The sequence below is a fragment of the Triticum dicoccoides genome, chromosome 3B (genome assembly GCF_002162155.2).
Source record: "Triticum dicoccoides isolate Atlit2015 ecotype Zavitan chromosome 3B, WEW_v2.0, whole genome shotgun sequence".
Lineage (NCBI taxonomy): Eukaryota > Viridiplantae > Streptophyta > Magnoliopsida > Poales > Poaceae > Triticum > Triticum dicoccoides.
The window spans coordinates 656,123,598-656,141,512 of record NC_041385.1 but is presented as its reverse complement, the minus strand read 5'-3'; the positions used below and the strand labels follow the sequence as shown (position 1 = coordinate 656,141,512).

Here is a 17,915-nt window from a genome sequence, read left to right as displayed (position 1 = left end):
TGGAGCGAGCAACCAACTTGTTGGAAATCATACATACCGATGTGTGCGGTCCAATGAGCGTTGAGGCTCGCGGAGGATATCGTTATGTTCTCACTCTCACAGATGACTTGAGTAGATATGGGTATGTCTACTTAATGAAACACAAGTCTGAGACCTTTGAAAAGTTCAAGGAATTTCAGAATGAGGTGGAGAATCAACGTGACCGAAAGATAAAATTCTTACGATCAGATCGTGGAGGAGAATACTTAAGTCACGATTTTGGTACACACTTAAAGAAATGTTGAATCGTTTCACAGCTCACGCCGCCTGGAACACCTCAGCGAAACGGTGTGTCCGAACGTCGTAATCGCACTCTATTGGATATGGTGCGGTCTATGATGTCTCTTACCGATTTACCGCTATCATTTTGGGGATACGCTCTAGAGACAGCTACATTCACTTTAAATAGGGCACCGTCTAAATCCGTTGAGACGACACCGTATGAATTATGGTTTGGAAAGAAACCTAAGCTGTCGTTTCTAAAAGTTTGGGGATGCGAAGCTTATGTCAAGAAACTTCAACCTGAAAAGCTCGAACCCAAGTCGGAAAAATGCGTATTCATAGGATACCCTAAGGAAACTGTAGGGTATACCTTCTACTTAAGATCCGAAGGCAAGATCTTTGTTGCCAAGAACGGATGCTTTCTGGAAAAAGAGTTTCTCTCGAAAGAAGTAAGTGGGAGGAAAGTAGAACTCGATGAAGTACTACCTCTTGAGCGGGATAGTGACGCAGCACAGGAAACCGTTCCTGTGGTGCCCACACCAACTGAAGAGGAAAACCATGATAATGATCAAGGTACTTCGGATCAAGTTACTGCTGAACTTCGTAGGTCCACAAGGACACGTTCCGCACCAGAGTGGTACGGCAACCCTGTCCTGGAAATCATGTTGTTAGACAACAATGAACCTTCGAACTATGAAGAAGCAATGGCGGGCCCGGATTCCAACAAATGGCTTGAAGCCATGAAATCCGAGATAGAATCCATGTATGAAAACAAAGTATGGACTTTGACAGACTTGCCCGATGATCGGCGAGCGATAGAAAACAAATGGATCTTTAAGAAGAAGACGGACGCGGATGGTAATGTTACCATCTATAAAGCTCGACTTGTCGCTAAGGGTTATCGACAGGTTCAAGGGATTGACTACGACGAGACATTCTCTCTCGTAGCGAAGCTAAAGTCCGTCCGAATCATGTTAGCAATTGCCGCATACTATGATTATGAGATATGGCAGATGGACGTCAAAACAGCATTCCTTAACGGGCATCTTAAGGAAGAACTGTATATGATGCAGCCGGAAGGTTTTGTTGATCCTCGGAACGCTAACAAAGCATGCAAGCTCCAGCGATCCATTTATGGACTGGTGCAAGCATCTCGGAGTTGGAACATTCGCTTTGATGAGATGATCAAAGCGTTTGGGTTTATGCAGACTTATGGAGAAGCCTGCGTTTACAAGAAAGTGAGTGGGAGCTCTGTAGCATTTCTCATATTATATGTAGATGACATACTCCTGATGGGAAATAATATAGAATTTCTGGACAGCATTAAGGCCTACTTGAATAAGTGTTTTTCAATGAAGGACCTTGGAGAAGCTGCTTATATATTAGGCATCAAGATCTATAGAGATAGATCGAGACGCCTCATAGGTCTTTCACAAAGCACATACCTTGATAAGATTTTGAAGAGATTCAGAATGGATCAGTCCAAGAAGGGGTTCTTGCCTATGTTACAAGGTATGAGACTGAGCTCAGCTCAGTCACCGACCACGGCAAAAGATAAAGAAGAGATGAGTGCCATCCCCTATGCTTCAGCCATAGGATCTATTATGTATGCCATGCTGTGTACCAGACCCGATGTAAACCTTGCCGTAAGTTTGGTAGCAAGATACCAAAGTAATCCCGGCAAGGAACAATGGACAGCGGTCAAGAATATCCTGAAGTACCTGAAAAGGATGAAGGACATGTTTCTCGTTTATGGAGGAGACGAAGAGCTCGTCGTAAAGGGTTACGTCGACGCTAGCTTCGACTCAGATCTGGATGACTCTAAGTCACAAACCGGATACGTGTATATGTTGAATGGTGGAGCAGTAAGCTGGTGCAGCTGCAAGCAGAGCGTCGTGGCGGGATCTACGTGTGAAGCGGAGTACATGGCAGCCTCGGAGGCAGCACATGAAGCGATTTGGGTGAAGGAGTTCATCACCGACCTAGGAGTCATACCCAATGCGTCGGGGCCGATCAAACTCTTCTGTGACAACACTGGAGCAATTGCCCTCGCAAAGGAGCCCAGGTTTCACAAGAAGACCAGGCACATCAAGCGTCGTTTCAACTCCATCCGTGAAAATGTTCAAGATGGAGACATAGAGATTTGCAAAGTGCACACGGATCTGAATGTCGCAGATCCACTGACTAAACCTCTCTCGCGTGCAAAACATGATCAACACCAGAACTCTATGGGTGTTCGATTCATCACAATGTAACTAGATTGGTGACTCTAGTGCAAGTGGGAGACTGTTGGAAATATGCCCTAGAGGCAATAATAAAAGTATTATTATATTTCATTGTTCATGATAATTGTCTTTTATTCATGCTATAACTGTATTATCCGGAAATAGTAATACACGTGTGAATACTTAGACCACACTATGTCCCTGGTAAGCCTCTAGTTGACCAGCTCGTTGTGATCAACAGATAGTCATGGTTTCCTGACTATGGACATTGGATGTCGTTGATAACGGGATCACATCATTAGGAGAATGATGTGATGGACAAGACCCAATCCTAAGCATAGCATAAAAGATCGTGTAGTTCGTTTTGCTAGAGCTTTGCAAGTGTCAAGTATCTCTTCCTTCGACCATGAGATCGTGTAACTCCCGGATACCGTAAGAGTGCCTTGGGTGTATCAAACGTCACAACGTAACTGGGTGACTATAAAGGTGCATTACAGGTATCTCCGAAAGTAGCTGTTGGGTTGACACAGATCGAGACTGGGATTTGTCACTCCGTATGACGGAGAGGTATCTCTGGGCCCACTCGGTAATGCATCATCATAATGAGCTCAATGTGACCAAGGTGTTGGACACGGGATCATGCATTACGGTACGAGTAAAGTGACTTGCCGGTAACGAGACTGAACAAGGTATTGGGATACCGACGATCGAGTCTCGGGCAAGTAACGTACCGATTCACAAAGGGAATTGCATACAGGGTTTGATCGAATCCTCGACATAGTGGTTCATCCGATGACAACATCGAGGAGCATGTGGGAGCCATCATGGGTATCCAGATCCCGCTGATGGTTATTGACTGAGAGCGTCTCGGTCATGTCTGCATGTCTCCCGAACCCGTAGGGTCTACACACTTAAGGTTCGGTGACGCTAGGGTTATGAAGATATGTATATGCAGAAACCCGAATGTTGTTCAGAGTCCCGGATGAGATCCCGGACGTCACGAGGAGTTCCGGAATGGTCCGGAGGTAAAGAATTATATATAGGAAGTGCTATTTCGGGCATCGGGACAAGTTTCGGGGTTATCGGTATTGTACCGGGACCACCGGAAGGGTCCCGGGGGTCCACCGGGTGGGGCCACCTGTCCCGGGGGGCCACATGGGCTATAGGGGGTGCGCCTTGGCCATCATGGGCCAAGGGCACCAGCCCCTATAGGCCCATGCGCCTAGGGTTTCCCCCTAGGAGGAGTCCTAGTGGTGGAAGGCACCCCTAGGTGCCTTGGGGGGGAGGGAAACCTCCCCTAGGCCGCCGCCCCCCCTAGTAGATCTCATCTACTAGGGCCGGCGCCCCCCTGGCACCCCTATATATAGTGGGGGAGAGGAGGGACTTCATACACCAGCCCCTGGCGCCTCCACCTTCCCCCGTTACGTCTCTCCCTCGTAGTCTCGGCGAAGCCCTGCTGCTGTGACGCCCTGCATCCACCACCACGCCGTCGTGCTGCTGGATCTTCATCAACCTCTCCTTCCCCGTTGCTGGATCAAGAAGGAGGAGACGTCTCCCGTCCCGTACGTGTGTTGAACGCGGAGGTGCCGTCCGTTCGGCGCTGGTCATCGGTGATTTGGATCACGTCGAGTACGACTACATCATCACCTTGCAAGCTTCCGCACGCGATCTACAAGTGGTATGTAGATGCAAACTCTCTCCCTAGACTTGTTGCTTAGATGAACTCATAGATGGATCTTGGTGAAACCGTAGGAAAAATTTTAATTTTCTGCAACGTTCCCCAACATGGCGACGGCAGTGCGACAAGGCAGGACGGCCACGCGTACGAGGTGGTCGATCATCCGACATAGGTCTTAGGACTGTTTTTCTAGTTTTTAGTTAAATGGTCGAAATATCGACCCATTTTGTGTAAATTATATCAGAACTTTAATGAAATCTGACTTGTTTGATAAATTTGTTCGGTTTGTTTAAACTTGTTTTGAAATGGATGTGGATAGCATGGACCCTCCCGCATCCATGTCTGCGGGCTGCCCCCCTCCCCCCGGTTCACGAATGGATGCAATGTCTGTTTTACGGGTCAACGCTGGAGATCCCCTTACCCGCCCTATCTAACCGCACCCCCCTCCATCGGAGTTGAACAAATCTAGACAGTCGAGAAGTCGTCATGATAAGGTCCTTGGACCAGTGCACTAGATCGGAAGGATACATCTTATAGACACACAAAACATCGACGAACGAAGACTGGATCAGTGGATCGACCAAAGACACACATCAATCGCGCAAGAACTATACAAAACATACCTCCACGCGCATTCCGACGGCCTAGATGCACCTGAAAGTGCAATTATGCTCTTAATCATATTTTCATGTTGATGGCAATATACACATAGCATATCAATTCCCTTGGCATCATTGTGTAGTGATCATGGACCCATCAAACGGGATATAACTCAAAGCGTGAGGTGACCAGAGAGAAAGCGCAGGCTTTTTTTATTTAGATCTTAAGTTATAGGATCCCGCACTATTAATAAAAGGATTAAAAGGAGATAAAGGGGTTCATTTAAATTTGCTCATCATCTTTGTCACAGTCATCCTACTTTTTCACATCTCTATCTACAAATATCCCACTCTCAAAAAATGACTTCAATTTTTTGTCAAAAATTTCTTCCCATGCGCTCTCTTCAGGATAGGTGGTAGGTGGGAGGCCAATGGAGTCGATCCAGTTCTCCTTCTACTCCTCGGAGTCAACGACGGCCCGCGGCGGGCACCCGCATCGTGCAGGAGGAGGTCCGGCGGCTCCTCCGCGAGTGGTGGGCAGCTGCCGGACAAGGCTGTTGTCGCCCTCCGGTGCCCTTCCTGAAGGAAATATGCACTAGAGGCAATAATAAAGTTATTATTTATTTCCTTATATCATGATAAATGATTATTATTCATACTAGAATTGTATTAACCGGAAACATAATACATGTGTGAATACATAGACAAACAAAGTGTCACTAGTATGCCTCTACTTGACTAGCTTGTTGATCAAAGATGGTTAAGTTTCCTAACCATAGACATGTGTTTTCATTTGATTAATGGGATCACATCATTAGGACAATGATGTGATTGACATGACCCATTCCGTTAGCTTAGCACACGATCGTTTAGTATATTGCTATTGCTTTCTTCATGACTTATACATGTTCCTATGACTATGAGATTATGCAACTCCCGTTTACCGGAGGAACACTTTGTGTGCTACCAAACGTCACAACATAACTGGGTGATTATAAAGGAGCTCTACAGGTGTCTCCAAAGGTACATGTTGGGTTGGCGTATTTCGAGATTAGGATTTGTCACTCCGATTGTCGGAGAGGTATCTCTGGGCCCTCTCGGTAATGCACATCACTTAAGCCTTGCAAGCATTGCAACTAATGAGTTAGTTGTGAGATGATGTATTACGGAACGAGTAAAGAGACTTGCCGGTAACGAGATTGAACTAGGTATTGAGATACCGACGATCGAATCTCGGGCAAGTAACATACCGATGACAAAGGGAACAACGTATGTTGTTATGCGGTCTGACCGATAAAGATCTTCGTAGAATATGTGGGAGCCAATATGAGCATCCAGGTTCCGCTATTGGTTATTGACCGGAGACGTGTCTCGGTCATGTCTAAATTTTTCTCGAACCCGTAGGGTCCACACGCTTAAAGTTATGATGACAGTTTCATTATGAGTTTATATGTTTTGATGTACCAAAGGTTGTTCAGAGTCCCGGATGTGATCACGGACATGACGAGGAGTCTCGAAATGGTCGAGACATGAAGATTGATATATTGGAAGCCTATGTTTGGACATCGAAAGTGTTCCGGGTGAAATCGGCATTTTACCGGAGTACCAAGAGGTTACCGGAACCCCCCGATAACTTAATGGGCCTTAATGGGCCTAGTGGAGGAAGAGGAGAGGAGGCCAAGGGGCAGCCGCGTGCCCCTCACCCCCAAAGTCCGAATTGGACAAGGAGGGGGGCGGCGCCCTCCCTTTCCTTTCCCCTCTCTCTCTCCTCCCCCCCCCCCAAGTCCTAGTCCAACATGGAAAAGGGGGGAGTCCTACTCCCGGTGGGAGTAGGACTCCTCCTGGCGCGCCCTCCTCCTGGCAGGCCGCACCCCCCCTTGCTCCTTTATATACGGGGGCGGGGGGCACCCCAGAGACACAACAATTGATCCTTGAGATCTCTTAGCCGTGTGCGGTGCCCCCCTCCACCACAGTCCTCGATAATATTGTAGCGGTGCTTAGGCGAAGCCCTGCGATGGTAGAACATCAAGATCGTCACCACGTTGTCATGCTGACGGAACTCTTCCCCGACACTTTGCTGGATTAGAGTCCGGGGATCGTCATCGAGCTGAACGTGTGCTAGAACTCGGAGGTGCCGTAGTTTCGATGCTTGATCGGTCGGGCCGTGAAGACGTACGACTACATCAACCGCGTTGTTATAACGCTTCCGCTTTCGGTCTGCGAGGGTACGTTGACACACTCTCCCCTCTCGTTGCTATGCATCACCATGATCTTGCGTGTGCGTAGGAATTTTTTTGAAATTACTATGTTCCCCAACAGTGGCATCCGAGCCAGGTTTTATGCGTAGATGTCATATGCATGAGTAGAACACAAGTGAGTTGTGGGCGATATAAGTCATACTGCTTACCAGCATGTCATACTTTGGTTCAGCGGTATTGTGAGATGAAGCGGCCCGGACCGACATTACGCGTACGCTTACGCGAGACTGGTTTCACCGTCACGAGCACTAGTTGCTTAAAGGTGACCGGCGGGTGTCTGTCTCTCTCACTTTAGTTGAACCGAGTGTGGCTACGCCCGGTCCTTGCGAAGGTTAAAACAACACCAACTTGACAAACTATCGCTGTGGTTTTGATGCGTAGGTAAGAACGGTTCTTGCTCAGCCCGTAGCAGCCACGTAAAATTTGCAACAACAAAGTAGAGGACGTCTAACTTGTTTTTGCAGGGCATGTTGTGATGTGATATGGTCAAGACATGATGCTAAATTTTATTATATGAGATGATCATATTTTGTAACCGAGTTATCGGCAACTGGCAGGAGCCATATGGTTGTTGCTTTATTGTATGCAATGCAATCGCCCTATAATGCTTTACTTTATCACTAAGCGGTAGCGATAGTCGTAGAAGCATAAGATTGGCGAGACAACAACGATGCTACGATGGAGATCAAGGTGTCGCGCCGGGACAATGGTGATCATGACGGTGCTTCGAAGATGGAGATCACAAGCACAAGATGATGATGGCCATATCATATCACTTATATTGATTGCATGTGATGTTTATCTTTTATGCATCTTATCTTGCTTTGATTGACGGTAGCATTATAAGATGATCCCTCACTAAATTATCATAGTAAAAGTGTTCTCCTTGAGTATGCACCATTGCGAAAGTTCTTCGTGCTGAGACACCACATGATGATCGGGTGTGATAGGCTCTACGTTCAAATACAACGGGTGCAAAACAGTTGCACACGCGGAATACTCAGGTTAAACTTGACGAGCCTAGCATATAACAGATATGGCCTCGGAACACGGAGACCGAAAGGTCGAGCGTGAATCATATAGTAGATATGATCAACATATTGATGTTCACCGTTGAAACTACTCCATCTCACATGATGATCGGACATGATGTAGTTGATATGGATCACGTAATCACTTAGAGGATTAGAGGGATGTCTATCTAAGTGGGAGTTCTTTAGTAATATGATTAATTGAACTTAAATTTATCATGAACTTAGTACCTGATAGTATCTTGCTTGTCTATGTTGATTGTAGATAGATGGCCCGTGTTGTTGTTCTATTGAATTTTAATGCGTTCCTTGAGAAAGCAAAGTTGAAAGATGATGGTAGCAATTACACGGACTGGGTCCATAACTTGAGGATTATCCTCATTGCTGCACAGAAGAATTACGTCCTGGAAGCACCGCTGGGTGCCAGGCCTGCTGCTAGAGCAACACCAGATGTTATGAACGTCTGGCAGAGCAAAGCTGATGACTACTCTATAATTCAGTGTGCTATGCTTTACGGCTTAGAACCGGGTCTTCAACAACGTTTTGAACGTCATGGAGCATATGAGATGTTCCAGGAGTTGAAGTTAATATTTCAAGCAAATGCCCGGATTGAGAGATATGAAGTCTTTAATAAGTTCTACAACTGTAAGATGGAGGAGAACAGTTCTGTCAGTGAGCATATACTCAAAATGTCTGGGTATAATAATCACTTGATTCAACTAGGAGTTAATCTTCCGGATGATAGCGTCATTGACGGAATTCTCCAATCACTGCCACCAAGATACAAGAGCTTTGTGATGAACTATAATATGCAAGGGATGGAAAAGACTATTCCTGAGCTCTTCGTGATGCTAAATGCTGCGGAGGTAGAAATCAAGAAGGAGCATCAAGTGTTGATGGTTAACAAGACCACTAGTTTCAAGAAAAAAGGGCAAAGGGAAGAAGAAGGGAAACTTCAAGAAGAACAACAAACAAGTTGCTGCTCAGGAGAAGAAACCCAAGTCTGGACCTAAGCCTGAAACTGAGTGCTTCTACTGCAAGCAGGCTGGTCACTAGAAGCGGAACTGCCCCAAGTATTTGGCAGATAAGAAGGATGGCAAGGTGAACAAAGGTATATGTGATATACATGTTATTGATGTGTACCTTATTAATGCTCGCAGTAGCACCTGGGTATTTGATACTGGTTCTGTTGCTAATATTTGCAACTCGAAACAGGGACTACAGATTAACCGAAGATTAGCTAAGGACGAGGTGACGATGCGCGTGGGAAATGGTTCCAAAGTCGATGTGATCGCGGTCAGCACGCTACCTCTACATCTACCTTCGGGGTTAGTTTTAGACCTAAATAATTGTTATTTGGTGCCAGCGTTGAGCATGAACATTATATCTGGATCTTGTTTGATGCGAGACGGTTATTCATTAAAAAAAAGAATAATGGTTGTTCTATTTATATGAGTAATATCTTTTATGGTCACGCACCCTTGAAGAGTGGTCTATTTTTATTGAATCTTGATAGTAGTGATACACATATTCATAATGTTGAAGCCAAAAGATGCAGAGTTGATAATGATAGTGCAACTTATTTGTGGCACTGCCGTTTAGGTCATATCGGTGTAAAGCGCATGAAGAAGCTCCATACTGATGGACTTTTGGAACCACTTGATTATGAATCACTTGGTACTTGCGAACCGTGCCTCATGGGCAAGATGACTAAAACACCGTTCTCCGGTACTATGGAGAGAGCAACTGATTTATTGGAGATCATACATACAGATGTATGTGGTCTGATGAATGTTGAGGCTCGTGGCGGATATCGTTATTTTCTCTCCTTCACATATGATTTGAGCAGATATGGGTATATCTACTTAATGAAGCATAAGTCTGAAACATTTGAAAAGTTCAAAGAATTTCAGAGTGAAGTTGAAAATCATCATAACAAGAAAATAAAGTTTCTACGATCTGATCTTGGAGGAGAATATTTGAGTTACGAGTTTGGTCTACATTTGAAACAATGCGGAATAGCTTCGCAACTAACGCCACCCGGAACACCACAGCGTAATGGTGTGTCCGAACGTCATAATCGTACTTTACTAGATATGGTGCGATCTATGATGTCTCTTACAGATTTACCGCTGTCATTTTGGGGTTATGCTTTAGAGATGGCCACATTCACGTTAAATAGGGCACCATCAAAATCCGTTGAGACGATGCCTTATGAACTGTGGTTTGGCAAGAAACCAAAGTTGTCATTTCTGAAAGTTTGGGGCTGCGATGCTTATGTGAAAAAGCTTCAACCCGATAAGCTCGAACCCAAATCGGAGAAATGTGTCTTCATAGGATATCGAGACTGTTGGGTACACCTTCTATCACAGATCCGAAGGCAAGACGTTTGTCGCTAAATTCAGAAACTTTCTGGAGAAGGAGTTTCTCTCGAAAGAAGTGAATGGGAGGAAAGTAGAACTTGATGAGGTAACTGTACCTGCTCCCTTATTGGAAATTAGTATATCGCAGAAACAGGTTTCTGTGACACCTACACGAATTAGTGAGGAAGATAATGATGATGACCATGAAACTTCAGATCAAGTTGTTACTGAACCTCGTAGATCAACCAGAGTAAGATACGCACTAGAGTGGTACGGTAATCCTGTTCTGGAAGTCATGTTACTAGACCATGATGAACCTACGAACTATGAAGAAGCGATGGTGAGCCCAGATTCCGCAAAATGGCTTGAGGCCATGAAATCTGAGATGGGATCCATGTATGAGAACAAAGTGTGGACTTTGGTTGACTTGCCCGATGATCGGCAAGCAATTGAAAATAAATGGATCTTCAAGAAGAAGGCTGACGCTGACGGTAATGTTACTTTCTACAAAGCTCGACTTGTCGTGAAAGGTTTTCGACAAGTTCAAGGGGTTGACTACGATGAGACCTTCTCACCCGTAGCGATGCTTAAGCCTGTCTGAATCATGTTAGCAATTTCCGCATTTTATGATTATGAAATATGGCAGATGGATGTCAAAACTGCATTCCTGAATGGTTTTCTGGAAGAAGAGTTGTATATGATGCAACCGGAAGGTTTTGTCGATCCAAAGGGAGCTAACAAAGTGTGCAAGCTCCAGTGGTCCATTTATGGACTGGTGCAAGCCTCTCAGAGTTGGAATAAATGCTTTGATAGTGTGATCAAAGCATTTGGTTTTATACAGACTTTTGGAGAAGCCTGTATTTACAAGAAAGTGAGTGGGAGCTCTGTAGCATTTCTGATACTATATGTAGATGACATATTACTGATCGGAAATGATATAGAATTTCTGGATAGCATAAAAGGATACCTGAATAAGAGTTTTTCAATGAAAGACCTCGGTGAAGCTGCTTACATATTGGGCATTAAGATCTATAGAGACAGATCAAGATGCTTAATTGGACTTTCACAAAGCACATACCTTGACAAAGTTTTGAAGAAGTTCAAAATGGATCAAGCAAAGAAAGGGTTCTTGCCTGTGTTACAAGGTGTAAAGTTGAGTAAGACTCAATGCCTGACCACTTCAGAAGATAGAGAAAAGATGAAAGAAGTTCCCTATGCTTCAGCCATAGGATCTATCATGTATGCAATGCTGTGTACCAGACCTGATGTGTGCCTTGCTATAAGTTTAGCAGGGAGGTACCAAAGTAATCCAGGAGTGGATCATTGGACAGCGGTCAAGAACATCCTGAAATACCTGAAAAGGACTAAGGATATGTTTCTTGTTTATGGAGGTGACAAATAGCTCATCGTAAATGGTTACGTTGATGCAAGCTTTGACACTGATCCGGACAATTCTAAATCACAAACCAGATACGTGTTTACATTGAACGGTGGAGCTGTCAGTTGGTGCAGTTCTAAAAAAGCGTTGTGGCGGGATCTACATGTGAAGCGGAGTACATAGCTGCTTCGGAAGCAGCAAACGAAGGAGTCTGGATGAAGGAGTTCATATCCGATCTAGGAGTCATACCTAGTGCATCGGGTCCAATGAAATTCTTTTGTGACAATACTGGTGCAATTGCTTTGGCGAAGGAATCCAGATTTCACAAAAGAACCAAGCACATCAAGAGACGCTTTAATTCCATTCGGGATTTAGTCCAAGTGGGAGACATAGAAATTTGCAAGATACATATGGATCTGAATGTAGCAGACCTGTTGACTAAGCCTCTTCCACGAGCAAAACTTGATCAGCACCAAGGCTCCATGGGTGTTAGAATCATTACAGTGTAATCTACATTATTGACTCTAGTGCAAGTGGGAGACTGAAGAAAATATGCCCTAGAGGCAATAATAAAGTTATTATTTATTTCCTTATATCATGATAAATGTTTATTATTCATGCTACATTGTATTAACCGGAAACATAATACATGTGTGAATACATAGACAAACAGAGTGTCACTAGTATGCCTCTACTTGACTAGCTTGTTGATCAAAGATGGTTAAGTTTCCTAACCATAGACATGTGTTGTCATTTGATTAAGGGGATCACATCATTAGGACAATGATGTGATTGACATGACCCATTCCGTTAGCTTAGCACACGATCGTTTAGTATATTGCTATTGCTTTCTTCATGACTTATACATGTTCCTATGACTATGAGATTATGCAACTCCCGTTTACCGGAGGAACACTTTGTGTGCTACCAAACGTCACAACGTAACTGGATGATTATAAAGGATCTCTACAGGTGTCTCCAAAGGTACATGTTGGGTTGGCGTATTTCGAGATTAGGATTTGTCACTCCGATTGTCGGAGAGGTATCTCTGGGCCCTCTCGGTAATGCACATCACTTAAGCCTTGGAAGCATTGCAACTAATGAGTTAGCTATGAGATGATGTATTACAGAACGAGTAAAGAGACTTGCCGGTAATGAGATTGAACTAGGTATTGAGATACCGACGATCGAATCTCGGGCAAGTAACATACCGATGACAAAGGGAACAACGTATGTTGTTATGCGGTCTGACCGATAAAGATCTTCGTAGAATATGTGGGAGCCAATATGAGCATCCAGGTTCCGCTATTGGTTATTGACCGGAGACGTGTCTCGGTCATGTCTACATTGTTCTCGAACCCGTAGGGTCCGCACGCTTAAAGTTACGATGACAGTTTCATTATGAGTTTGTATGTTTTGATGTACCGAAGGTTGTTCGGAGTCCCGAATGTGATCACGGACATGATGAGGAGTCTTGAAATGGTCGAGACATGAAGATTGATATATTGGAAGCCTATGTTTGGACATCGGAAGTGTTCCGGGTGAAATCGGCATTTTACCGGAGTACCGGGACGTTACCGGAACCCCCCGGTAACTTAATGGGCCTTAATGGGCCTAGTGGAGGAAGAGGAGAGGAGGCCAAGGGGCAGCCGCGCGCCCCTCCCCCCCAAGTCCGAATTGGACAAGGAGGGGGGCGGCGCCCCCCTTTCCTTTCCCCTCTCTCTCTCCTTCCCCCCAAGTCCTAGTCCAACATGGAAAAGGGGGGAGTCCTACTCCCGGTGGGAGTAGGACTCCTCCTGGTGGGCCCTCCTCCTGGCCGGCCGCACCCCCTTGCTCCTTTATATACGGGGGCGGGGGGGGGGGGCACCCCAGAGACACAACAATTGATCCTTGAGATCTCTTAGCCGTGTGCGATGCCCTCCTCCACCATAGTCCTCGATAATATTGTAGCGGTGCTTAGGCAAAGCCCTGCGACGGTAGAATATCAAGATCGTCACCACGCCGTCATGCTGACGGAACTCTTCCCCGACACTTTGCTGGATCGGAGTCCGGGGATCGTCATCGAGCTGAACGTGTGCTAGAACTCGGAGGTGTCGTAGTTTCGGTGCTTGATCGGTCGGGCCGTGAAGACGTACGACTACATCAACCGCGTTGTTATAACGCTTCCGCTTTCGGTCTACGAGGGTACGTGGACACACTCTCCCCTCTCGTTGCTATGCATCACCATGATCTTGCGTGTGCGTAGGAAATTTTTTGAAATTACTACGTTCCCCAACACTTCCGCCGCTGGAGGGACAACGACGATGGCATGAACGACGACGATGGTGCGACAGGGCAGGACGGCCACACGTACGAGGTGGTCGATCGTCCGGTATAGGGTTTAAGATTATTGACCCATTTTGTGTAAATTATGGCTGAAATTTAATGAAATCCGACTTGTTTGATAAATTTTGTCTGGTTTGTTTAAACTTGTTTCAAAATGTACGTGGATACCATTGGGTGGCCGCCTCCCGTATCCATGTCCGCGGACTGCCCCCCCCCTCCTGGTTCGTGAACGGATGCGGTTTGTGGTCAATGTTGGAGATGCCCTTATGCGCCCTATCTATCAAAGGCATTGACTCATCTACTAGGAGTATTTTTTACATCTACTAGGATTTTTTATTGGAAAAGAAAGTCGAGAAAAACTTCCGATATTTATCAAACATCATGACAACATAAAAGAACACAAGAAGCAATGATCCAAAGATGTGTCGTCGTCGTTGACCTTCCTTTATCGGAGTCGGACAAACCTAGACAATCGATAAGTCGTCATGCTAAGATCCTAGGACCAGTGCACTAGATCGGAAGGATCCAATATGCAGACACACAAACATCGACGAATGAAGACTATATCAAGTGGGGACACACACCAATCCTGTAAGAACTGTCCAAAACATGCTGCCACACACACTGTGACGATGCTAGATGCACCTGCAATTGCAATCATGTCCTTAATCATATTTTGATGTTGATGACAATATACTTACATTTGTCATATGATATCAATTCCCTTTGCATCATTGTGCGCTGATCATGGATCCATCAAATGTATTTCCTTTTGTCAAGTGTATACTTACTTTGTCAATATTCTTTTCGGATGACAAGTTTCAGTTTTTTAATATATTTTTTGGATAACAACTTTAGTGATAAAAAATGCCAGGGCTAGAGTGCTCCATGACACACGTATGACACTTATTATTTGGGTTAATAAAAGGATTAAAAGATTAATAGAGCTTGGGTGTTGGACATAGGCCCCGAGGTGACGAGTCAGATGCTCCAGGAATACCTGAGCTTGTGGGACCGAATGGAGCAGGTCCAGTTGCACCATGACTCAGTCGATTCAGTAAGGTGGGCTTGGGAGCCAAGCGGCTCCTTCTCCACGAGGTCGGCGTACCAAGCTAAATTCTGGGCGAGGAAGAAAGTTCCAACGACGCATGCAGTTCACGTGGAAGTCCAAAACTCCTTTGAGATACAGATTCTTTACTTGGCTCGCAATCCAGAATAGATGCTGGACCTCAGATAGATTGGAGAGCCGTGGACTGGAACACGAGGAAGCATGCCCGTTTTGTGATCAAGTTGAGGAGAGTATGAACCACATAATGCTACAGTGTGCCTTCGCTAGGGAGGTATGGCTGCGAGTGTGCACGGCTTGGGAAAAGCCACAATGGGCTCCGACGGCAACATCAGATCTGGGCGAGTGGCGTGTGACCACTGCGGACAGCGCCACAAAGAAGAAGGTTGCTTGAACATTGATTGTCCTTGTGCTTTGGGAGCTTTGGAAGCATCGGAATGGCATAGTGTTTGATGAGGATGCCCCGTCCACCGCGTTTGTAATTCATAGGGTAGTGGTAGAGTGCACGGCGTGGAAGGCGGCAAGCTTGCTTAAAGTAGACATGGACCGGTTCCTTGCGGCCATGGAGGAGGGTCATGTAGCGAATAGTTAGCTTGTACTCCCTCCGTTCCAAAACCCAACTTTTATACTAAAATTAGTACAAAGTTGGGTCATCTATTTTGGAATGGAGGGAGTAAGTTGTAAGCATGGGTGGAGTTGGGGTTATGTGTTTGTAATCACCAACGTGGAGGGGCTCTTTACCCCATTTTTCCTCTTGAAAATATAGTACGCACACTCGTGCGTATTCGAGATTTTTTTTTTAAAAGATGATCAAAGGGGTTCGATTAAATTTGAACATCATCTTTGTCACAGTGATACTACCTTTTCTGTTTTTCACATCTCTATAAATAGGCCTTAGCCAATATCCCGCTCTCACCATATCGCAAAAATGACTTAGTAAAATCCCTTTTTTTAAGAGTACATCAATAACGTATAATATTTTTATAGTAGAAGGATGAGAGTTATAATTCCGTCAACGAATGCGAACATCCACAGCGACACACCGACACCAACACGCTACACATAGCCTACTCTCGCAGCTCTTTGCTCAAGATGATGTGATCTGATCGATCAGTCTAGAATCTGTAACCAATTGGCTAAGGATCTAAACCTTCTGCTCCAAACCCTGCGCGCAGCATGTCCACCTTGTCATAAATTTCATCCCATGTGGTCCCTGCAGGAGCGGCAAGTGGGAGGACAATGGAGTTGATCCACTCCTCCTTGTGCTCCTCGGAGTCGGCGGCGAAGTACATGGTCTCGCCCGGGGAGGAGAGCTCGAAGGCGAACTTGCGGTCGAGCACGCCCTCGGCGCCCTTGACGGCGAGGCAGGAGGCGAGGAAGATGACGCCGCGGGGCACGGACGCGTGGTCGACGTCCGAGTCCTTGAACCAGAAGAGCATCCCCTGCTTGAGCACGAACCACCGCCGGCGCCACGTCTTGGTGTGCTCCCCCTGCTTGTCCAGCCACCCCGCGCACTCGGGCTGGTGCCAGAACTCGATGTAGTCCAGGAAGTCCGCGTCCGCGGCCGGGGCGCCGGCGCCCATCGCCTCTCGCCACAGGCTCGTCGCCATGAGATGTGGGGGGATTTGGGGATCGGATCGAGCGAGTCGGGAGATTTTCTGGCGTTCGTTCGTTCGGTTGGGTTTCCCCCCTGGGCCCTGCTTTTAACGGAACGGGCCGGGCTGGAGTCGGACTGTGTGCTGTACTACCGAGCTTCTTTGTATCGGTATCGGTATAGATGCGTTGCTCACATGGATCGCAGAACGTTACAAAACGTGGGATACTATGAAGTTTCTGAGAGGATAAAGCACTCTGCCATGGGAAGTTTTTGAGAGGAGAAAGCACTCTGCCATGGGTGTGTACCGGGGACTTCAATGAGATCCTCCGTCCGGAAGAGCAGATGGGCCCAAACCCCCGTGATAGTGCTTAGATAGTAGATTTTCGTGAGGCGGTGGATGTTTGTGAACTTGACAACCCCGGCTACAAGGGACTGGATTGGACTTGGGAGAAGAAGGTGGCAGGTGGCCACTACTGTAGGGTCTGTCTTGACCATGCACTAGCTAACATGAGTTGGTCTGCAATGTTTCATTTGCGTCAGTTGAGCATCTAACAACAGCGAAGCTGGACCATAGCCCAATATCGTTGATGAATAAGGTCGAGGCAAATAATATTAGGATCGCTCTCAAGAAGCCGTTTCGCTACGAATGTATGTGGGAGTCTAATGGCGGATTTCGAGATGTGGTTCAAGAAGCATGGGGACCGGATCAGCCAGCAGCTTCAGTGCATGATCTAGTTGTAAAACTTGAGAGTGTTGCTGGCTCTCTATCCCGATGGGGGAGAAATACTTTTGGCTCGGTTCGCTGTGAACTACGAGCATTACGATCTCGCCCGCGGGAGCTAAGGGAGGATCCGTTCGGCTCGGTCCTGGCATTGAGGAGAGGCATGTTGAGGCAAGGATAGTTGAGCTATGCTACATGGAAGAGGTTATGACGAGACAACGAGCTAGAATTCAGTGGCTTGCTGAAGGCGATGTGAATACACAGTTTTTCCAACGAAAGGCAAGTGCAAGACAAGCAAAAAACAAGATAGCCAAGCTGGAGAGAGCTGATGGTACTCCTTGCACAAACGGTAGAGAGCTTGCAGACATGGCAAATGAATTCTATTCCAATCTATATACATATGAAGGAACCAT

The 17,915-nt window shown here is 46.0% G+C and overlaps 1 protein-coding gene across 1 annotated transcript; it reads right to left on the bottom strand.

Moving 5' to 3' along the window:
- Positions 1–16,150: 16,150 nt before the first annotated feature.
- Positions 16,151–16,867, bottom strand: LOC119281739 (pleckstrin homology domain-containing protein 1-like). The gene has a single exon (XM_037562187.1). It carries the CDS (start codon positions 16,792–16,794, stop codon positions 16,321–16,323), a length of 474 nt encoding a protein of 157 aa, XP_037418084.1. The 5' UTR covers positions 16,795–16,867; the 3' UTR covers positions 16,151–16,320.
- Between the last annotated feature and the right edge of the window lie 1,048 nt (positions 16,868–17,915).

Bases quoted from the DNA above. Each gene is read 5' to 3' on its own strand.
- LOC119281739 (XM_037562187.1), bottom strand. From the start codon at position 16,794: ATGGCGACGAGCCTGTGGCGAGAGGCGATGGGCGCCGGCGCCCCGGCC.